The sequence below is a fragment of the Dipteris shenzhenensis genome, chromosome 11, assembly GCF_047967505.1.
Source record: "Dipteris shenzhenensis isolate YYH24624 ecotype China chromosome 11, Dip_SZ_1.0, whole genome shotgun sequence".
In the NCBI taxonomy this organism is placed as follows: Eukaryota; Viridiplantae; Streptophyta; class Polypodiopsida; order Gleicheniales; family Dipteridaceae; genus Dipteris; species Dipteris shenzhenensis.
The window spans coordinates 55,499,316-55,523,559 of record NC_141606.1 but is presented as its reverse complement, the minus strand read 5'-3'; the positions used below and the strand labels follow the sequence as shown (position 1 = coordinate 55,523,559).

The 24,244-nt window shown below is 49.4% G+C and overlaps 1 protein-coding gene across 1 annotated transcript in view; it reads right to left on the bottom strand.

Moving 5' to 3' along the window:
• Positions 1–24,244, bottom strand: part of LOC147897207 (uncharacterized) — a 114,664-nt gene that overhangs the window by 42,619 nt on the left and 47,801 nt on the right. Inside the window, exon 4 of the mRNA XM_087381286.1 lies at positions 23,827–24,015. Within this exon, the coding sequence (XP_087237412.1) occupies positions 23,827–24,015 (189 nt within the window). The remainder of the gene's footprint in view (positions 1–23,826; positions 24,016–24,244) is intronic.

Here is a 24,244-nt window from a genome sequence, read left to right as displayed (position 1 = left end):
AGCATCTGAACTACCCACTGAAAAATCTGAAATGCAAGACAAAAATGCATAGTTCTCTTCCACAAAGTTGGTTGTAGCATCTCCCCCATCATGTGCATGAGGAGCTGATGCATTTGACACAGCCATACCTGAATCCATTTTATTTTCTTTGGCTATGCGCTTCTTGCATTTACCAATATAATGACCTGGCTTCTTGCAGTAGTGACAAATGCACTTCTTTTTAGGCTTATCTGCATCACCCTTAGACTTATAATAGGGCTGTCCTGAATCAGGTTTATGCTGATGTGCAGGCTGATTGGCATGTTGCTTTTGCTGCCCTTTTCCCTTGGGCTTAAACTTAGAAAGCATGGCATGCTTGCCAGCCCGTGTTGCCATATTTCTTCGTGTCTGCTCTTCCTGCAACAAAAGTCCTACCAACTCGTGAAAAGAGAGGATTGCTATCCCCCCTCAATGACAAATTCAGCGAGGTGTGGAAACCAAGATAGGACTCGGGAAGAGAATTCAGAGTGGTGGTAATCATCTCTGAATCCCGAATAACTTCATCAATATTCAGCAATTGCTCCCTCAATTCCTGAAGCTTTGTGAGGTGAGTATTCATGGAATCTCCCTCATCCATGGGTATGAGAAAGCTCTCTCTTCAGGAAGGAAACTCTGGCATCATTTCTTGCTGCAAACATACTCTCTAGTATCTCCCAAGCTGCCTTTGAGGTCTTGCATGACCAAATGTGAGGATAATGAACCTCTTGACAGAAAGAGAAACCATTGATAGAGCTTGTGCATCCCTAGAATCCCATCTTTTCTACTCTGCTGTGGGAGCCACTTGAGCAGCAACTCTAATTACTTGTGCTGCATTTTACCCTCTACCCTGCCTCCAGTTGTAGGAGTGACAGGTGTAGCCACAGAAATTGGCCTTGCTTCATCTCCATTGACATAATCCCAAAGCTGTATACTAACCAAGATGTTGCGAACCATACAACACAAGGAGCAGTTGGTGCCATCCAACTTATCCTCCTGTGCGAAGACTCCAAACACCTCATTGGGGTTGTTTTGAGCCATTTTTGCTAGAATCCAGATAAACTAAAATATACAGCAAACTGAACAAGTAAAATCCTTTCCTGGGATGCCAAATACACAAGTAAAATCTACCAAAGAAAATCTGCCCGCGGTGACAAATACTGTCACAGCCTATCAAAGGCTCAAAATGCACCATAATGCTCTGCTAATTGCCCAAAAATCTGCAAATAATATCTGCAAAAAGTGGCAAAAGTCTGCAAATTGACTCACTCTGAGTCCAAAACTGCTTGCAAACCTCCAAAATGCTCTTTCAACTGCCAAATTGCATCCACAGTGCAAAAGCCCCAGATTTCTGCAAGAAATTGCACCTGAAAGGGACAAATGAACTAAAAGCCCCAAATTTTGCAAATATCTGAAAAAACTGCACAAGATTGCAAGCAGAACCAAAAAGCCCCAAATTTCTAGAGCAGGTTCTGCAACCTGACTGCAATGCCTGCAACAAAACAATATGCCTCAAATGTGCTCCCAGATTGCAAGCCAAACAATGGCTATCTGCAAGAATGCCTGCCAAAGACCACCTGCAAGAATGCCTGCATAGAAAGGAACCTGCACAGAAAGCTAGTACGGAATAGCTATGGTGCTGCTGTACGAAAATCCATACACAATACGGACAAAATAGCGCATGAGCTGTATGCACGTATGATGCAAATGTACGAAATTGTACGGCGCAAGTAGAGTATCTAGGTACGGTGTTGTATGGACAGAGGCGGCGTCTCACGGGAGGGGAGCTATCGGGTACGGACAGTACTGAATGCAGGTGATCAGGACGCTGTACGAATGGCGGCAGAAGACCAGCGTGCAGATTTCGGATTGCTCACGAGAGCAGTGTACGGTGCCACTTAAGATCCGTACGTGTGTACGGGTAGATGGAGCAGTACGGTCACAAGCCGTACGGAGGGGAGCTGCACGCGTGGAAGCTCTACGGATGGGAGCTAGCTGAGAGCAAGAAGCTAGGAGCAGATCCGGGAGCTAGGAGCAGGTCCAAGAGCTTGAATTGCTCAGATACCAAATGTGAGAACAAAGAGAGCAAGAGTGAGCAAGAGTGAGAGCTAAACGTAGGTCTACTGAATAGTGGACTGAAATGAAGTGTAGACAAAAAGAGAAGTGAGGGGTTTTGTCTAAGTGACAAAACCCTATCTTATCCACTAACCGTACTTAGGGATTAGACTGTTATTAGAGGAAAAAACCTCTATGAGGGAAAAGTGCCCCTAACCCACTTATTACATTCCATTGGCCACTACCTAGAATATGATAATAATTCTAACAAACATATCTTTGTCCCACTGTGCCCAACCAATGTGAGTCCGCTGCTTGAGCATACGCCCATCTTGATCCCTAATCTCCGGGTGCCAGACGAGGGGTAACGGGGCTAAGTGTGAATGAGGCCCTCTGCCAATCTCTGCCAGACCCTATGGAGGCTCCTCATCAAGGGAGACCCCTTCCCCATGAGGGGGGGTCTGAGAAGATCCATCTATGTGACTGCTGCCACTGCCCCCCAGTGCGTGGGGTGTTCTTGAGAAGCCTTCGTTGTAACAGGAGCTTCCAAGGCTCTACACCCGAGGTAAGGCCGTGCACCAAGAGGGCTTTGCTCTGCATGTTCAGATTAATGATACCCAAGCCTCCCAATGCCTGCGGCATGATCATTGTCTGCCAAGCAACCCGGGCTCTAGTATTCCGTGTGCCGTCCGAGACTACAAGGAAGTTCTAAATTAACCGTCAGAGCTACCCAATGCACCCTCTGTGGAAGCACCAGCAGGAGGCGATATACGAGCTTGTGGCAAGAAGGACCTGGTTTGCCACTAAGGCACGGCCTGCTAGGAAGAGTTTGGCCGAGCTCCAATAGAGAAGCTTGCGCGGAACACTCTCGAGGACCGGGGCAATCTGCTACTCTGCTGTAATATGAATACCCACCTGGCATCCGAGGTATCTCGCTGTCTGGCCCGGTGGTATCCAATGGAAGCCAAAGTCGCTCCCCTAATCTCGAATCTCCTGTGTCTCCTCACAGCGTAAGAAGAAACCTATGGATTTTGTCCAGCTGATCCGTGCACTCGAGGCCTCATAGTAGATAGCCAGGGCTCCCCTGACTCTCTCCAAGCTCGCTGTGGTACCCTCACAGTCGAAATCCTCCAAGAAATGTCATGTGAAGGGATGCCTTCCTAGATGGCCCAAAGGGATGACCTTTACACCTTGCGGCCTTCCAAATACAAAACGCTCAGTGGTTCTCGAACCCACCTCAATCGACCCAAATGTTCCCCTTCAGCCATTACACCAATCAACCGCTCGAGAACCCACGTCAATCGACCCAAATGCTCCCCTTCAGCCATTACACCAATCAACCACCGATGACATTGGATGGTAGCTTACTACATAAGAAATGGCCATGAGGTCGTGTGAACCACCACACCTCGCGGGCATTCTTTATCTTCCTCCATGGGCTGCCACAATATCTCAACCCACCCTAGTGTATAATCTATCCCTCTTGCAAAACACACTTGGGTCTTGCTATATAAAATCACTAATTGAATGTTCCTAAAAAGGTAAATTGTTGCCTCTTTTTCTTTCTTCACTTCTCCCTCTTGCCTATCCCTGTAAATTTTTCTCCTTCCTTGAGTTGCCAGCACTATGCACCTCAAAGGACTCCGATTAGATATGTTGGGTTAGTTACCTCATCCTCATGAGGCTTACGTGTCCACGTGGATTCCATGCATGGGAGGAACCACGTAGTAAAAGGTTCTAGAGTATACTGTTTCGCGGTGATGAGGGTCGACCTCCGAGATCTCAGAGAGGGAGCGCGACTCTTACCTCTTGCACACACTTGAGAGTTGTTGGCAACCACGTGAGGCGGCACACAGGCGGTGTCATCAGCGATATAGTAGTGGAGAAGAGTGTGAGTAGTGTGTTGTGTTCTATGGAGTGTAGAGCCTTTGTAGCGGTGCCTTTGTGGCCTATCTCATTGAGTTGTAAAGAGCCAAAAGCTCCGTAGGGATGAGCTCTGTGTGTGTGAGTGTTTTAAAATATTTATATGGAAGCTATTGAGTCATTTGATCAACCACCGATTCTATAGTTGATAGGCTTGTGATTTCAGTTCATTTCGTAATCCTTACAAGAATCAAAATTGATTAAGCCAATTAAGTTATCAAGATAAGGTGTGAATGATCCACTTGATGAGCTAAGAGGAGTGACGGTGGAAAAAGCTCATGCACCTGGCTGCTCCCACTGCCTCCCTCCCGCCATCTCCTCCTTCCCGCAACCCCTTCTGCCTCACTCCCCCTCGCCGCCTCCTCCCTCAACCTCCTCCGCTACCTCTTCGCCCCCTCTTCCCGCCTCCCCTCGCCTCTCCCGCCTCGTCTCCCCGCGCTGCCCCCCCACCTCCCCTCTCCGCTTCCCCGCTCCCCCTCCTCCTCCCCTCCCCATTGCTCCTCCTGCCTCCCTCGCTGCCCCTTCCAGCCTCCTTCCGCTGCCTCTACCACCTCCCCCCTCCGCCTTCTCCGCCTCTTGCCGCCCCCACCTCCTCCCCCCTCCGCCTTCTCCGCCTCCTCCCCCCCCCGCCAGCTTCCTTCTCCCGCCTCCTCTTCGCCTCTTGCCCTCGCCTTCTCTCCCTCCTCCCTTCTCGTCCCCCCCCCCTCCTTCTTCGCCTTCCGTCCTCCTTGCCTTCCTCTTTCCTCTTCCGTCCTTACCCCCCCTCACTCCGCCTCATCTCCGCCTCCCCCTTTGACGCTTTTCTCCCCTTTCTCTTCTTCCTTCCTGCAGCGAGAGCATTTATGCTTGTTAAGGCGAACGAAAACCTTGGTGGTGACCCTTGGTCTGGCTAGAGGGGCTCTATAGCAACACCCTCGAATCCCACGGCCGTTAAGGTTCTTCTTTCCCCATCTTACAAGCAACAGGTACATCAGGCAACCCAGTCCCTCCAGGACAAGGCGCTTGTGGGCAGAATTGTGGGCCTCACGCCTACACGAAGACAGGTGCGAGAGTGGATCCAAGCAAGCTTGGCATTAGAAGGAGACCACATCCAAGAGGTCACCATCTATGGACGAGACGTTTTCCTCATCCAGCTGAGCTCCCCCGACATTGCCTCGACACTTGTGGAGCAGAACCCCATCCTCCTCGGCCCACATCTTGTTTACCTCTTTCCTTGGTATCATGGGTTCACAGTGGAGGACATGGATACGACACACCATGTTCCACGCTTCCCGGTTATACTTCGCTTCCCAAGGCTCCCCAAGGAGTATCGAGCCATCCTCCCTTCCATTGGTCAAGCATTTGGCACAGTGCTCGAGTCCCCGCCAGAATCGACCGCCTCAATTTTAGCAGGATGATGGAGTCCCCAGGATCAGAGTGGTGGTTGAGAGTCCAGAGTCCCTCCTTCTCAAGACCCCTGACAGGGCACACTTCGCCAGAGGGTGGAGATTTATGGGTTACCAGACCAGTGTCTTCGATGCAGACAAATGGGTCACCTCGCCAGAGATTGCCCCCGTGGCCTCCCTCTTGCACCCCCCCCTCGGCAGAGTAGACAGAGTCAGCAGGCCCGAGCCCAATGGTCTCTCAGGCAGAGCAGCAGTAGTCTCAGACCCCTTGGGTTACCCCCTCGGGACCCAAGTTAAAAAGAAAAAGAAAACAAGCAAGCAGACCCGCAAGCACCGCAGACAGAGGGACAGGATTGACCGAGAGGCCCCAAAGGAGGAACAACAAGAGCCACCTCCTCCAACGGCAGGGGCCACCGCCCATCCAGACGGTCCTCCAGATGCCATTTGGACGGGCCACCGCCCATTCAGACGGTCCTCCAACTTCGAAGGTTTAGCCTTCGAATCCACCCTTGCAGCAACAGCGAGCCCCAGGAGCTCTAGATGCGACGATGGCGGAAGTCGCAGATGCTAACCTGATGGGGGCCGCGGAGGAGCCGATGATCCAGGGGGGACCATGTGGTCCTTGTCCCCCCTCCTCCCCCTCCCCCCCCAGACCCTTTCCCTCTTTCTCCTCACTTCCCCCTCTCCCTCCAAGGTTCCCCCTGCCCCCTCCCCCCCCCCTTCTATAGTCACTCTCACCACCCGCCCCCCTCCCTCTATCCCCCACATCCCTATCGCTCCCTCTCCTACTGCCCCCCTCTCCACTTCAACAGCAAGTTCTTCCGCTTCGACACCCTACCAACTGGCAGGGGAACGATGATGCCCCCTTTTGCTTCCTCATCGCAGTAGCAGGTCCGTTCAGGGAGGGATCTTGAGGGACGAGGCTCGTCTTCCCAGTCAGCAGCTCCCAACCTCCACCCTGGGCGTCCCTTACCGCGAGACTTCTGGAGGTTAGGACCCTAGAACTATCTGGAGATTCTGGACTCTTATCCTCTACCATTGGAGGTGACGCTCATGGTCCTTCATCCTCGAAAGGGGGGTTTGATCAGTGCAGTGGGATCTCCGACACACCCCATTTGGAGATTTCCGTTTGCCACCACAAGGTTGGAGAAATGGTCCCCGGAGGTGTTCGATGCTATTTTGGGGAATCAAATTACACTCATGATGGATGAGTGGATGGGGCCACATGGATTAGACCTTTGGTACGCCCATGATGCGGAGGTGAACTTTCAGTTGAGCTTCACGCGTGAGGAGCCGGTGTGTGGTTTGGCGACATGAGTTATCAGATCGCCGTTGGAGGCAAAGGTGGAGCATGCACACTTCTGGCCCCTCCAGAAGTATGCAGAGCTATTCGGGGTGGAAGCCTCCTTCATGATGAAGTGGGCACGAAAAATCGGTATTGAGCCGATATCCACACTAGTACGACGTCGCATAGATACTGACTACTCACCCTCTAAACCCCCGAAAAAATCACACAAAGCAGTCGTTCTAGGACAGGCACCCACTCACAAAAGAGCCTTGTTCCCGACTCCCCTGTCCTCATGAGTTGAACCATAGTGAGTTGGAATGTACACGGTCGACCGTGTTCATAGCCAGCCGCAGTACCTGATACTCCGGCAAGAGTTGCAAAGGGCAATGGTAGGGCTGACAGTGGACATCCTTATGATTCAGGAGCACATGTTTTCAGCTTCAGACATCAGACGACGACACCACCTTCTCCCAGGGAGAGGTCCAGAGGAGTGGTTCCCTGTGGTAGGACGGAGTGGAGGGGTCTGCATCTCAATCTCACAGACTTTGGCCCCAGAGGTCTACAATCAGGGCGAGCTCATTCCAGGACGGGCAATTTAGATGGGAGTTCGGACGGGAGAGTCCAGGATCGGGATCCTGAACGTGTATGCCCTAGCGTGAAGACAGCACCGCCAGGCCTTTTGGAGGAGGCTATCAGAGTGTCTTCCGGATGTAGACTCCTGGATTGTTGGAGGTGACTTCAACAACTTGGAGTTTGGGGAAGACAAGTAGGGCAGAGCCTCTTTTCCTGAGATGCCAGCAGCAGAGCGTAGCACTTGCGTGAGCGGGCTTTGAGGAGAGACCTCGCCTCCATCGAGAGGCTCCGAGAGTAGGACCCAGTGTCTCAGTGGCTTAGTGATAGATTCGAGAGTGCTCGTATCAAGCTCCAGGACACGGAGGTGCGGCGGGCTGAGTTCTCCTATCATTCCTCCCGGGCCCGATGGATGCAGCAGGGGGACAAGATGACAAAGCAATTCTTTTAGACCACTAGGCCCCGATCGACAGGCACACAGCTACAGCGTCTCAGGGACTCGCAGGCCATCATGCACACTGACCCGCAGGAGATTCTGGACATGACCACTGGTTTTAACAGCCAGCTCTTTCAGACGGAGAAAGAAAAGAAAGAAAGTTTATTAAAGTCTTCGGAAGACCGATGGGTCTATGAGACTGTGAAAATCCTGATACAACGAGCTATGGTAGTGGAGCTACTAAACGAGCGTCCCATACCAATGCAAAATATAAATTGCAAAAAATGCAAAAAATGCAGAATGGCAGTACTAAGTCCTAAGTACAACATAGTCATGTCGATGGTCGACTATATATCAATCTCAGCATCATCATCAATATCATCATCATCCCCAGCAACAGCAAGATATCAGGATGGATGAGGCAGTGGAGGCATGAAGTCGGCAATAGAGTGCTGTCGGCCACTCAGAGGTGCGGTCCTAGCACGTCTCCTGGTCGTAGCTCTGCGTCTAACCAAGACTGCTGTGACCCCTGTCGGTCGGGCTCCAACTCTAAACAAGGAGGGGATGTCTCCAAGTGTGATCTGTGTGTCGACCCTCTGTCTGAGCTGTCGGGTCACGGGCTCCAGGTCACGGTGATGTCGAGGCCTCGTCTCGTTGGGGTCCATGTGATCTAGCTGAAAGAACACCGTGATAGAGCTCTGAGAGGGATCAACCGAGGAAGAAGTCTGCTCCTATCTCCGTGCTCGGAGTATCCTCTCGCGGTGTCTAAGTGCCTCATGAATGAAACCTGCCAAACACCGATGGTCTGGGTAGGAGAGGAAATGGGCTAAAATCCCATAACTATCTCTGAAGAGGCAGTGGAAAGGTCCTCGGATCTCATAGTACACAGGACACCTGAAGATGAAATGCTCCTTTGTCTCAACCTCATGTATGTCACATAGAGTGCATATGCGCTGCTTCCTAGTTAGTAGCTCTGCTCTGCCGATCTCGATGCGAAGTCTGTGTGAAGAGACCCGGAACTGCCCAAGAGAGATCCTCATCGAGTGGGGTAGGTGAATCTGTGTGTATCCTGGTGGGTCAATGAAACCCTCTGCTGTGATATGTAAGAAGTGATCTCTGTAGAAGCTAAGCTTCACTGGGAGTTCACTCGGTTCCAACTAGCTCCGAAAAGTGTATAGCTGTAGTAGATCCTCACAGATAACCTGGTTGACCTCGTGTGATAAGAGGGGAGAGAACGGAGCATCCATGCTATACTGGAAGGGAGGTAGTCTATCCATGAGGAGCCCCAGTCGCTCAAACCATCTCTCTGTACGTGCATACCAGCACCTCTGATCTCCTCCTGCTGCAAGTGCCATAGAAGAGGATAGAGCTATCCATGGTAGCCTGTTACGCCCCGAGGTATAATCCCCATATTCCCTAACTCGGTACAGATATGTGATGACCTAAAATGCAGCATCTAGCTGTAAAGGGGGTGACCCAAACTCAGCCTGAATGATCTGGTGAGGAACGGATGACTTACCACGAGTCATCCGTGATAGCATGAGAGCCTGTAGCCGCTCCACACGGGCCCACTCTGTATCCGACAAGTCTGACCCCAACAAGGACTGCCGTACATCCCCGCCCAGCGAGCCAAGGAGTCAAAAAGCAACCCCTTGGTGCGTGGATCTTGAAAGTGTGAGCGGAAGCACTGCCTCTCTAGCCTGGCCAATGAGGCATACCCTCTACTCAAGCGTGCCTACATCGCGGGTCTCATAGTGAAGCTCGGTCCGGAGAAGATAACCCCAAGATAAGTGTATGATGAAACTATCTCAGCAGATGACCCCGCAAATGTGAACTGCTCCTGACGCATGATGGCTCGAGATGTATTGAAGATCATGACCTTGGTTTTAACCAGGTTGACCTTCAAATCATGAGACTCACAAAAGGACTGTAGTGCATCTAGGTGTCTCTGAAGCTCCTCTGCTGAGGAAGACAAGAGAGCCACGTCATCTACATAGAGCAAAATCTAGATCAGCGTGCCCGCAAGAGAGCAACCTACATCCCCCTCTGTCTGCATCACTATCTCAAGCTCGTCAATGTAGAGTCCAAACAAGGTAGGCGACAAAGGACACCCTTGTTTGACCCCGATGATATTCATGATCTTGTCTGTCCACCCAGATCCTACCCGAACTCTACCAGAAACTCTCTCGTAAAGTGCCATGATAGCCCAAATGATCTCCTGATCATAACCCAAGTCTTGTAGGCGCCGTATGAGGCGGGCTCTCGGGACCGTGTCAAATGCCTTGCGAAAATCCACAAAGCAACAATAAACCCTCTGCTTCCGTGACCTCGCCTCCTCAATGATACATCTGAGCGTCAAAATGTGGTCCATGGTTCCATGATCACGCCGAAATCTGGCCTGTCCTGCTGCTCTGAGTCCTCGACACTCTGCAAGTCTGCTAACCTCAGAGTCAAGTACTGATGCATAAATCTTGGACATGACATGACGGTCTTGTAGTTCTCCGGGCTCATGGGATCCCCTGCCTTGTGGATGGGTGAGATAGTGTTAATGGTCCAAGTGTGTGGAAATCCCAAACAAATTGCTTTATTAAAAAGCTTTGCTAAGATTGGGGCTAGGAGGTTAATCCCATATGCAATGAACTCAGTGCATAGTCCCTCATGATCCTTCGCTCGGCCATTATGAAGTTTCATTACAGCATCCTTTACCCCTCCTCTAGTGAAGAGGGTGCAAGATGTGGGACGAGGCATGTGTGAGAGGCTAGGGACTGGCTGATTTGGGATGTCATAAAGTATGCGTGAGAGGGGGAAGAGTAGTGGAAGGGAGCAAGAGAGTGAGAGTGAGAGTGAGAGAGAGTGACACACTAGTGCGGGTGTGAAGTGATAGTAAGCCACACCACAAACTCACTTATGTTTTTATTAGGATTAGGTTTACCCTATGACTGTCTTAAGACAGTCATAGGTGTCCTATCTTTAATTCTTTAATTAAGGGTTGGCAATGTGCCTTTACCCCCAACAACCTCCCACCTAAAGGCCAATGTGCCTAAAGGGGAGAAAAGAATAAAAAATTACAGCAATATACAGTTACTGTATACAAGACCATAAAGTAAGAATGGTCTCATCCTAATCCCATGATGTGGCGGCAATGTGCAAACCGCTCTGTAGGCAAGCTCTTAGTGAGCAAATCTGCAGGATTATCATCAGTGTGCACTTTCACAAGCTCAAGTCGCTTGTCTTCCAATACCTCCCTGATGAAATGATATTTCACTTCTATGTGCTTGGTCTTCTGATGAAAGACCGGATTCTTTGCCAACATGATAGCACTCTGACTATCACAATGCAAAACTGGCATATCTCCTGTAATGCCCAAATCTCCCACCAGCCGAGTAAGCCATATTGCTTCCTTGCAAGCCTCAGTGGCTGCAACATATTCAGCTTCTGTGGTTGACAATGCAACGCATTTCTGCAACCGAGACACCCATGATATAGCACCTCCTGCAAATGTGAAAATATAACCGGTAGTAGACTTCCGGTTATCTGCATTCCCTGCATAGTCTGAATCTGTAAAACCATGCACCAATGCATCCTGCCTACCATAGCATATGCACAAGTCTTTGGTACCTTTGAGATATCTCAAGACACCTTTCACTGCTACCCAATGCCGCTTGCCTGGATTTGCCATATACCTGCTGATGACTCCCACCGCAAAAGCAATATCCGGACGAGCGGCAACCATGGCATACATCAAAGATCCAACTGCAGATGCATACGGAACTTTGGCCATTTCAGCCTTATCATCATCTGATCTGGGGCTGTCCTTACTGCTGAGTTTTAAATGTGGAGGCAACGGGGTACTAATGGACTTCCCCCCCTCCATTTTAAACCTCTGCAGTACTTTGTCAATATACTCTTTCTGTGACAGAAACAAAAGTCCCTTGGACCTGTCACGAGTAATACGCATGCCAAGAATATGATTTGCATCACCCAAGTCTTTCATGTCAAAAGACTTATGCAGTTGTTTCTTCAAAGCACTAATCTCATGCTGAGATTTACTGGCAATAAGCATGTCATCCACATATAGAATGAGTAGCATCAAACTGCCATCCTTTGCCCGTTTGGTGTACAAGCAATGATCGGTCTCACACCGATGATACCCTTGGGACTGCATGAAGGCATCAAACTTCTTGTACCATTCCCTTGGCGCCTGCTTGAGTCCATACAAGCTCCTCTTGAGCTTACACACAAGCTGTTCTTTCCCTTTAACAGCATATCCCTCTGGCTGACTCATATAGATCTCATCATGAAGATCTCCGTGAAGAAAAGCTGTCTTCACATCCATCTGACATAAATCCATGTCATCATGAGCAACAAGAGCTAACACTGCTCTCAAAGTAGTCATCTTGACTACAGGGGAAAAAATCTCATCAAAGTCAATGCCCTTTTCCTGCTTAAATCCCTTGGCAACCAATCTGGCCTTATACCGAGGTAAAGCATTTGAATCCACTTTGACTTTGTAAACCCACTTGCATGGCAAAACCTTTCTGCCTGCAGGTAACTGCACCAAGTCCCATGTATCATTCTGAAGTAGGGAGTCCATTTCTGACTGCATGGCTTTCTCCCACTTCTTTTTCTCTGTTCTTCCCATAGCTTCCTTGAAGCTGGAAGGCTCACCACAATCTGTCAGCATGATAAAATCAGCCACATTATTGGCTCCTGGAACGAACCTGGCAGGAGGCCGTTGTGCACGGGTGATCCTCCTCACAAAATGTTCCGGATTAGGCTGCTGTCCAGCCTGTTCTTCATGCATGACGGGTGGCTGTACCACCATATCTGGCTGTTCTACAGCCCCATCTGTTGGCACATCCAGTGGTGCATCATTGGCAAAATTATCTGGCTGATTTTCAGCCTGTATACCCTCTTGAACAGGGTGATCTGCAGCAGGCTGCTGCTGCATATAAATGGGCATTCTTTGCTGTCCAACATCATCATAAATAACCCTCCTATATTCCACAGGTTGCACGGGTTCCTTGTGTACACTATCTTCTTTAAAGATGACATCATTGCTGCGTATAATCTTCCGTTTAACGGGATCCCATAACCTGTACCCCATTTCACCTTCGTCACCATATCCCATAAAGATGCATCTGATAGACTTTGGATCCAGTTTGGTGCGTAGATCTTTGCGTACATGAGCAAAGCACTCGCAGCCAAATACACGTAAGTGCTTATATGAGGGAGGCTTGCCAGACCACACCTCCTCTGGCACTTTCAACTCCAAAGCCTTATTTGGTGACCTGTTAATAATGTGAACTGCTGTTTGCACGGCTTCTGCCCAAAAGCCATGGGGTAATGCAGCATAAGACAACATACATCGAACCTTCTCCTGAATAGTTCGATTCATCCGCTCACTTGCACCATTTTGAGATGCATTATGAGGGGCTGTGAGTTCCTGTTTGATGCCCTTAGCTTGGCAAAACTGCACAAAAGCATGTGACACATACTCACCCCCATTATCGGATCTGAGGCATTTCAGCCTACGACCTGTCCGATTCTCAACCTGAGCGACAAACCTCTTGAAAGCATCTAGGGCATCTCCCTTATGCTTCAAGAAATAGACCCACACCTTACGTGTGGCATCATCAATGAAAGTAATAAAATATTTTGCACCCCCTAGTGATAACTGTGGCATCTCACACAAATCAGTGTGCACTAGATCAAGTGGTGCTCTATTCTGGGGAGATCTCCTCTTATGAGGAGTCACAGAATGCTTGCCAAAAATACAATGATCACAAGTAGGCAAATCTGAAAAAGAGAGAGGTGGCAGATAACCCAAACGTGACAGTTCTTGCATTCCTTTAACAGACATGTGTCCCAACCGGCTATGCCACAATGAAACCTTTGGCAGCTCGGTTATGGCAACAACATGATTACCCACACTGGAAACATAAAGAGGGTACAAGGTATCACTCTTAAAACCCTCAGCCACTACAGTCTGGCCATCAGTAATCACCCATTTGGAATCCCCAAATGTGGTGTGGTAACCACTGTCATCTAATAAGCCAGTGCTAATCAGATTTTTCTTGATTTGCGGCACATGGCGAACACCATCAAGCATAAATGACTGTCCATCAGGAAATACTATCTGTATGCTGCCAATCCCTGCAATCTGACATGCATAGTTGTTCCCAAGATGAACAACTCCATGAGTACCTGTGTAGGAAGTAAACCACTCCCTATGAGGAGTAACATGAAAAAAGGCACCTGAATCCAAGAGCCAGGTGTGCATGTCATGGCCATCAATAACCAAAGCATGTGCTATTACAGCAGAAGAGCATAAAACATCATGTATGTCACTGTCACTGTCCTCTGCTGCAACATTCACTGCATCCAAGTCATCTGCCTTGGCCTTGCCTTTGCCTTTGCTTGCATTTCCTGCATCCTTTGTTTCAGCCTTCTTGGCTTTCTGATCCCGTATGAACTTGAAGCACTTCGACTTCACATGTCCCTTCTTGCCACAAGAAAAGCATTCAATGTCCTTTTTGCCACGGGACTGACTGCGGGATTTGGACTTACTAGCAGATCTCCCCTTCTGCTGAGTCCTGCCTCTGTCCTGGACCTGCAAAGCATTTGAAGACTTGCTGCCCGCATTATTCTTCCTGCTCATCTCCTCCATAAGGAGAGAGCTCTCTACATCAGCATAAATAAGAGTGTCATTTGAGTTTGACAGGGTGGTCTTGAAAGTGTCCCAACTCTCAGGGAGGGTACACAGCAAGAAAGTAGCCTTGAACTCCTCATCAAGGTTCAACCCCTGTGCAATCAGCTGTGTAAAGATAGCATTGAACTCACTCAAGTGTGAGGTCATAGCTGTACCTTCCTTCATGCGAAGATCAACCAGCTTCTTCAGCCAATAAACCTTACTGGCTGAGCTCTTTTGGGCATATAATTCTTCTAGTCTTTGCCATAGACCATAAGAGGTCTTTTCAGCCTGTACATTGAACACAAGAGTGTCTGAAATAGTGAGCATGATAGCTGCCCTCGCGGACAAATCAAGCTCTTCCCAGTCATCAGCTGCCATATCAGATGGCTTGACACCCTTTACCCTTATGGGCTTAGCAATCTTCTTTAACAGAAGTACATTCAAGCACTGTTCTGCCCATAATGCATAGTTATGTGCTCCTTCCAGTTTCTTTATGTTCAGAATTGGAGAATCACCTCCTCCTGATGCCATATCAGATGAGGAAAGTACCTGACTCCCTGGAAGTAAAAAGACTGAATAAAAGTTCTGATTTCTCAGAAAAGCCTGCTCTATTCAAGAGCCAGAAGCACTCTCAATGGTGCTGTTTTTACTGTCAGTAAAATCTGCAGCAAAACAGTAAATGTCCCTGCAAATACTGTACCTTCTGACAAACTGTTCTGAGCTCAAAAAGGCATAAAAACAGTGATTTCAGACTGCTGTTGCTGCTCAACAAGTGCTTAACAGTGCACAATCATCTGACAAAACCACCAACACTGCTGTAAACACTGCTGTACTGACTGTACTGATCACTTCTCCCACCTCAGATGAGGTATGGCACTGAGTTAAATTGCACTGATCACTTCTCCCACCTCAGATGAGGTATGGCACTGAGTTAAATTGCAGAAACCACTTGACAAACACCCCAAAAAACAGTAAATGACCCTTCAGCCTGTCACAAAACCTGCAACAGTAAATGGGATAAATCCCAAGCAATCACCCTTAGACCAAGGGGAGAAAATGCATCTGAAGATCTCTGTCGGTAACCCAAGTGCTATCAAACAAAGTCTGGGCAAAAGCCCCTTGATCTGACACCTGAATCAAGTGGAGAACACCTCAACACTGAGGTAGCATGCAATATGAAATCTCTCTGACACTTGTACCTGACAATGTGCAATGCATAGACTGCCCCTGTGTACTCAGTAACAACACAAATCACAACGTACAGACACCAAGAAGAAAATCTTTTGAGCACTGTCAACGATGGGCAGTTAGGGACCGAGTAAACTCGATGCGCCCTGACCAAGCGTGGCTCAACTGAGATTTTCAAAGTGCGTACAAAGAATGTGACCTGCAACAAATGTCACCAAATGCACTGCGGAAATAAAGCAAATGTGTGCTCCCTGGCTACACACTGCCTCAAGGCATATACTGCAAACACATCCAGGCAAAAGCCCTTTGATAAGGTCACCCAAAACTGAGAATTGCACTCAGTAAATGCATAGAAGCTCCTGCTGTACTTCTGTCCTCGCAGCAGCACGCTTCCCCCCAAAAAAAAACGAGTTGAGACTTTGCAGCAAAACAAACAAGTCCTGCTGTACTTCTGTACCCTGCTGTCGACGCCAACCTAGTGTACCTGCAGATGGACTGTCGTCCGTACCCTGCTGTGAAGGACTGTCGTCCGTACAGTGGTACGGCTGTCCGTACGACTGTACGGGCAGTCCGTACAGATGACGTCGAGTAGCTGCGCCCACAGCTATGGAGCGGACTGATGCAGTCTTGCGACCCGATGACGCCCTGATCTGCTGCCCTGCGCCCTCACAATGCCTCGAAAGGCCTAGCAGCTAGTAGCAGCTGCTATGCAGCTGCTGGCTGCTTGCTGGATGCGGTGCCTCGAGCTGCAGCTAGCAGCTCCTGTGCACGAATACCCGCGACCAGCGACCACCGCCGTGACCACGCCCGCAACGTCGATCTGACCCGCGCCTGCGCTGTCGCCGTCCGTCGCCGCCTGCGCTGTCACAGTCAGTCCGTACAGTTGTACGGACGACGTACGGCCGTACGGATCTGGCCGTACGTCCGTACGGAAAGGGATAGGCAAGGAAGAGGGGGCTTGGGAGAGGAAGCTCTGATACCAGTTGAGAGGGGGAAGAGTAGTGGAAGGGAGCAAGAGAGTGAGAGTGAGAGAGAGTGACACAGTAGTGCAGGTGTGAAGTGATAGTAAGCCACACCACAAACTCACTTATGTTTTTATTAGGATTAGGTTTACCCTATGACTGTCTTAAGACAGTCATAGGTGTCCTATCTTTAATTCTTTAATTAAGGGTTGGCAATGTGCCTTTACCCCCAACAATGCGTGCATAATCAAACCAGATCTGGGTGTTAGTGAGTGGCGGAGGGGACCGTCCTTCTAGAAATCTCCGCCAGAAGTCCTTAGAGTTGTTACTAAACAAAATGTTCAATAGCTCCTCCTCGTTTCGACGAACGAAGTCTAGTTTCTTCCTCCGTACCAATCCACGGTATTCACGTAGCGTATCTGGTGCGCTCGGAAGACTGTTTTTGGTTTCGAATCTGAGTTGACGGCGTAAGGCCTTACACTCATCATCGTACCAAGTATTACAGGGTACGGTTCCAGGGGTTGGTGGGTGGGTGGAGCGGAAAAAAGCGTGAATGGTAGCCTCGTGTATAGTGAGCGGGTGACAAGGGCAGCACGATCCTCTAAAAGGGGTATGAAGTCAATATAAGCGAGAAGTATGTACAAACGGCTAGAGTAAGAAGGTGAGTGATCTCGATCAAAGCGTATATCATGGTAGGTGGAGTAAGCACTGAGTGGGGTGGAAGGTGCTGTGCGAAGGGAAGTGGAGATGCGAAAGAAAAGGTATGTATGATCAGCCCCTGGGGCGAGAGGTGCTACAGTGAAGTCAGTAATGCAAGATGTGAAGACAGGGGATCCCATGATGTAATCAACACCACTGGAGCCCCCCCCATGTGGAAAGCATGTGAAACCACCTGAAGCAGGCCATCTATCAAGACCATTATAGATAATGAGATCATGTATTCTGCCTAGGTCTAATAGGGCCTGTCCATAGGATGAGAGTGGACCTCGCCTGTCAGCCAAAACTCATAGCATACCTGCCTCCTGAAGGTCAACATCTGCTAGTAGAGTGGAATCATCTCTGAAATCAAGAAGTGGTACTAGGACTTCTCCGCGGCTAGAAAAAATATGCAACCATTGCTGGTCAGATTTCAGCACATGATAGCTCAAGGATGGAGAAGCTCCCTCTGAAAGGGATTAGAGAAATATGAAGCAGTATCGGAGAAAACGCAGGAAAGAGAGTCGCCGATTTCATGCAATGTCGTCGAGCAGAGGCGATGAAACTTCAATTCGTTGCAGGCAGAGGTTCGCCCCTTTGAGATGTATCTCCAGCAGGAAGGGCTTCGAGAATGGCAGAGAAACGGAGGAGAACAGGCTTTAGCAAGATTTGGGAAGAAGGGGAAGAGATGGTGAAGAAGAAGATGAAGAAGAAGATGATGATGTGACAGAAATGGGATCAAGGGGGATCAAAGGGCTCTGATACCATGTTGGTAGACTGAAAAGAAAGAATAGAGTGAACATAAACTTAGAATACTTGCATATAGAATGAAGAAGACTGAGGTCCTTATGTAGGCACCTCTTACATGCTCACTGATGACTTCAGAGCTCCACAATCATCTCCTCAATCTGCTCCTAGATTCTCTCAATCATCCTATGTGGCTTACCACCACCTAACTGTGCCTCTAGCACTCACACATAGAAACCAAAGTGTGCCTGAGGCATACACCTTGAGATATCCCAACAGGATGTCCTCAGTCTCTTCCTCGCAGGTCATTGGTAGCCTTGAATCTCCCAGAGTATTCCTAATATCTCTCCTATCTCCTCGTTGGTTTTTACTTGAAGAGCCTCCACTGGCTGAGGGCAGACCATTGCCATTTGTGTTTGCTCCGTCTCCATTGGTTCTTGCTTTATCAGCTCGTACGGTTCCTCCTTCGCCACCTTGACTGTGTGACTGCTTGGAGGCAAGGCTAATAGAGGCTCTTACAGCTCTTCCTTCACCACTTTTGATTGCGTCTCTGTGTTGGGGATTCGGAGCGGGGTGGGCTTTGTGTAGCTCTCTGGCAGCCATGGACCCATCTGGACTGCTCATCATCACCTCGAATATCTCTGGCAAAGTGGAAGGTCTCTGGGGGAAAGTAGCAAACTGCGACAAACAGATCTTGGCTGTCCATGTGTCGTATCCGGATCCAAAGAAATCTCGAATGTGTATCTCTCTGCTCTACTGAAATGATCCCCCGAAGTGTGGATCTGAAAAGGACTGCAACTCCACCTGAACCTCGAACTCCTCCTGTATCCCTCGTCTCATCTCTATAGGCAGACTCCCATGTATATCCGCTGACTATTGGGAGAGGGCGCTCTGAACTCTGATGTGTCTCTGTATAGAAGACTATGACGTGGCCTGTATAGGATTCCGAGAAGTTCCCTAGTTCTGACCATAAGGTACCATTACAGTTCCAAATGGTGCAGGACAGGGTCTCGGATATCTGAGTCTCTTAGGCCCCGCTTCCCATATGTAGGGGAGGAGCCAGGTGTCCTACGGGGGCCTGTAAGAAGTCGTCCCTCTCGTACCACTGCCCACTTCCCCTCCTTTCGAGCATGATCCCGCTGCTGCAGCAAAGAGCGCCTCTCCTCAACCTGTAGAGGTGTGAGGTCCTCATCCATAGAGATCACTGGCTGATCTCGAAGGACTGACCTCCATTGTAGAGCTGAAAATCGTGCCTGAGTGTCATGAAATCGTATGATCAGCGGTTGCTCTCGGTTGGGATCTCTCCCCACCCGCCATGCCCTCTCTATCCTGTGCTCAGCCACACCCAGGGTAGCAGTCACGAACGCAGTCGCATCTACCATCGGTGTAGCCTCAGTGCATGGGATCCCGCGTACTCTGATGTTGAGAGCCTTACTGGCTCTCTGTTGCTGCTCCATGAGGGTAGCCGAAACGGTGACCCTTGCGGGTTCCCGTTTGGCCACATCAACCCATATGGAAGTCTCCTCAATAGCAGATTGCATGCTCGCAATCTATGCCTCGACCACCAGGGTACTCCTTGGGGCAGTGTGTATGGCTGTGACCTCCTGTCGGAGCTGCATGATATCATGTCTGACTCCCTGAATAAGACCCGCCTGCTCCCAAATGGCCCTAGCCTGCTCCTGTATGATGCGGCTCTGCTCCTGGTTGAAGTGGACCTGTTCCCGTGTGAAGCGAGCCAGCTCCATCTCACGCTCACGAAAACTATGTATCTCCATGAGTAGGGTCTCACGGGCCTCTGGTATGTCAGTCCACCCATGTCCATGCTAAAACTGTGGTGACTGTGGCATGAAAGAGTGGGATTGAGTCCGAAAACTGGACGGTGGCTGAGTGAGGAACGGAGATGACAGTGGAATGGATGAGGCAGTCCCAACGGGGTGTGGGAGGGTGGGCTGACTGAGAGGGAGAGGGGAGAGTGAAGCGTAATGCGGCACAGTGTATGACACCTCCGAAGTAGGTGTCATAAGCTGTGCGAGAGCTGTAACAGGAGAAGAGGGAAAGGGAACAACAACCGGCGCCATGGGCATGAGTATGTCACTGATCGTAGATGTAGATGGAGCTGAGACTCGAACTAGAGCTCGGCCTGAAGCGGGGACTGAAGTCGAAGTAGAGATAGAGATAGAGGGAGCTGAGGTTGGAGCTGAAAACGAAACTGACACTGTAGCGGGAGTTGAGGTTGAGGTTGAGGTAGAGATAAATGCTGAAGAAGCTGAGGCGGGTCCTACCTTTGCCTTGATGTTTACCCCGAGTCCACTTCGGTTGTAACGTGTGTTCACATCCCCCAAATTCAGTTGTGTCGTTTGCTTTTTTTTGTTGTTATTTTCGTCTTTCTTGGCTTTGTCCCCCATTCTCTTGGGGTGTGGGTGCAGATCTTAGTGTTAATGTTCAGCCGGGAGCGGGAGCACCGGTTCCCCCCCCATAATGGGAGGCACGTCCAGTGCGAGGTGGTGGAGAGGTAGTGCGGAAGCCTGAAGTGGAGAGGCAGCCAAGAGGTGGAAAGGAGGAGAGGCTAAGATGGCGAGGATTTTTTTTTTTAAGTAAATTTTCTTTACAAAGGTGGTTGGGAGCCGAGAGCTAGTTTGAAATCACGTCCCGCCAGTAGTCTCACTGGACTTATGCATCAGACTTGAGGAGCCTTTCACAGATGAGGAGCTCTAGGAAGCCCTCAAGGCTTTCCCGACCCAGAAGTGTCCGGGTGGGGATGGCTTGACTCCGGCCTTCTTCCAGAACTTCTGGGAGATTATCTCCACCCCTTTCCGTCTAGCTTGCCAGGATATTTTTGACACAGGCCTTCTCCCTCAGTCTTTAAGCAGGGGGTGGATTTGTTTGTTCCCGAAAGGGGGAGATAGGTCAGACATCCGACAGTGGAGGCCGATCACTGCTTGATACTACACACAAGATCCTCGCCAAGGTCTTGAGTTTGCGATTACGGCCCCATCTTACCGACATCATCCATGACACACAGACTGGGTTTGTCCAAGAGCGTAGCATCCTGTACAACATCTTCACCTTCTGGGAGGCACTGGATTGGTCCAGGGAGGAGTCACAGCCGTTGGCCATCCTTCTCTTGGACTTTGAGAAGGCCTACAACAGGGTGGAGTGGTCTTTCTTGGAGGGCACTATGAGAAGATTGGGTTTCTCAGACAGATGGGTCAGAGGAGTTTCAGCGCTATATGCAGGGAGCTCTAGCCAAATGCTTATCGGAGGACACACAGGCGAGGCCTTTCCTCTCTCTCGCTCAGTCCGCCTGCCCACTCGCTCCCTTCCTCTTCTTGTTTGTGGCGAAGGCTTTGGGCTACTATTTGAGATCACAGGTGGCAGGTCTCACAGGGTTGAAGCTCCCAATCAGACAAGAGGAGGAGCTACTTGACTCGGAGTTTGCAGACGACACGGCCTTGTATGTTGAGGGCACCACAGCGAGTCTGGAGAGAGTCAGGGGCGCCCTAGCTATTTATTGTGAGGCCTCGGGAGCACGAATCAACTGGACGAAATCTATAGGTTTCTTCACAGGCTTTGAGGAGACACAGGAGATCCGTGAGTGGGGGAGTGACTTTGGCTTCAGATGGATACCGCGGGGCCAGACAGTGAGAGACCTCGGATGCCAGGTCGGTATTCACATTACAGCAGAGCAGCAGATTGCCCTGATCCTTGAGAGTGTTCGGCGCAAGCTTCTCTATTGGAGCTCGACCAAACTCTCCTTAGCAGATCACACCTTAGTGGCAAATCAGGTCCTTGCCACGGCCTGGTATATCACCTCCTGCTAGTGCTTTCAGAGAGGTTGCATTGGGCAGCTCCGACGGTTGGTACGGAACTTCCTTTGGGCAGGTTCAGATGGCACCAAGAACACTAGGGCCCGAGTAACTTGGCAAACAGTGATCATGCCACAGGCACTAGGAGGCTTGGGTGTCATTGATCCCGAGATGCAGAGCAAGGCCCTTCTGGGCAAGTTTGTGGTTCGTGGCCTCACCCCCGGTACAGAGCCTTGGAAGCTCCTCTTACAGTGAGGGCTTCTGAGGAACACCCCACGCACTGGGGGACATTGGCAGCCTTCACATCGATGGATCTTCTCAGAGGCCCCCCTTACGGGGAAGGGCTCCCCCCTGATGAGGAGTCTTCACATAGTATGGCAGAGACTGGCAGGGGGTCTCATCTGTGCTCCGCCCAGTACAGAGAGGAGTTTGAGCACCAGCCCCTTATGTGGCACCCAGAGATCAGAGATCAAGAGGGCTGTATGCTCGGACAGCGGACTCACATTGGTTGGGCACACTTCTTCATAGAGACTATAACTAGGGGATGGTGGCTTGGTTGACAGAGGGAGGACACGCGTTTCAGATTGATGAGATCTCCCCAACCTACCGGATACAGGGTCAGAACATCCAGAGGATCGCACTCCACGAGGCAGCCCCCCCTGACAGTCTAGCTCCTCCTCCTCCTAAGGAGGACAGTGTTTGGGAGGTGGTAGCCAGCATCACGGCTTGGAACATTTGGGTCGCTCACTGCAGTCTTGTGATGGGTGAGCACCCGGTTCCACGTGCGGCTACCCTAGTTGCCATATGGCAAGATATCATCCACACTCTACGATCCACCAGGGAGCACGGGACTCCAGGATCCAAGGCGACTATCGAGAGGTGTGCTCGTCTCTGCAAGGCTTGGCCTACAGGTGTTTTCTACATCTTCACTCCGCGAGGGATTTGCTGGCTGTATAGTCCCCCCAGTTGGCTGTTAGCCCCAGTTCCAGAGATCCCCTAGGCAGTGAGCTGGGGTTTCTCAGGAACAGGCCGGTTTTTCTTTCAGCCTTTTCCGGTTTTTTCCCATACTCAGCACCTTCGGGGCTGCTGTCTTGTATGAAATCTTTCAAGCATTTATAGAAGGTTCCTTTCTTTTGTAAAAAAAAAGTTATCAAGATAATTAGACAGGTGAGCCCTAGGGATCTGGTCAAAGGAGCTTCAATGGCAGCGGCCTTGAATGATGAATTCTCCAACCTCTTGCATCTCAATCTCCCAAGTAAATTCAGCAAACCGTACTATCCGGCTAAGTGGCAAAGCAGTCATTGGTGCCTCCATATAAGATCCAAGATGGGGTCCACGCAGGCCTGGTCATATCCAAGAGGTGGAATCTGTAGATGTGGTGTTTTTGTGATCCAATTATTCACCATCAAAACTGCCCAGATTCTGTACAGGGATCCCCGATTTGCTTGGCACCACTCTCCATTCAATCACATACACATTTTCTGTGGTTTACAAGATCATTCCATAGCAATGGAGCAACAAATTACCTCAGGAATTCGCTCTTCTCCCATTGGAGGGCCAATTTAGAGTAATTTCTATTTTGTGACTCTGCAATTCCCAAAATTACTTATTCAATCACATACAACTTGCTGTGTTTTACACAATCATTTCGTAGCAATGGAAACTTGATTTTGCCTTAATAAACCAGCCAATCGAATTTCTTTGTTGATCTGATACACATTGCAGCCATCCAGGTTTCGACCAATCTTCCCTGGTTCTAATTGTCCAAAAATAAGGGCAAGACATTACTTTGGTCAGGGATCCGTCCTTACTGTGGTTAAATTGTGTGCATGATATAAAATGCACCAAAGCTTGTGCATGTATGCTTCTATTATCTATGATAAATATGTTGCAGTGAGATAAAGAGATTTACAGCTATGGCAGAAAAAATGGGTCTGTGAAGGTCAGAAACCGAAACAGAATGAAGAGCAAAAAGATGCGGCCGCAAATTTAAGGACGACTCATGATTGTTTATGATGAGTACAAGCATCCTTTATAAATGAGAGAAAGAAAATCCGGCACCTCTGCATAAATGCATTGCACTTCCCTAACACAAAACTCTGCATCTTTCCTCTGTTCTTCATGCTCAAGGATGGATTGCACATCATTTGCCCATGTGTCTTTGAGACGCTGATGTCTGCTAAACGCTGTCACGTCAATGTCTCCATCCGGAAGATAAGTTTTGAGTGGCACTGAACCAAAAGTGAAGACCTGAAATAGAATTTATGCATACAATATCAATTGTGTGTGCGCATTCAATGAGTGATATAAAGTAATTCAAATAACAGATAAACAGGTGCCTTGCAAAAAGTGCTTCTATGTGAAAAACAAATAAACCTTCATCCAACCAAACAATTTAGTCTTAAGATGAAAAAAGCTTCGGCATTGCAATTGTTAAATTACCTTGTTATGCATATGTACAAAGAAAAGCATTTATTAT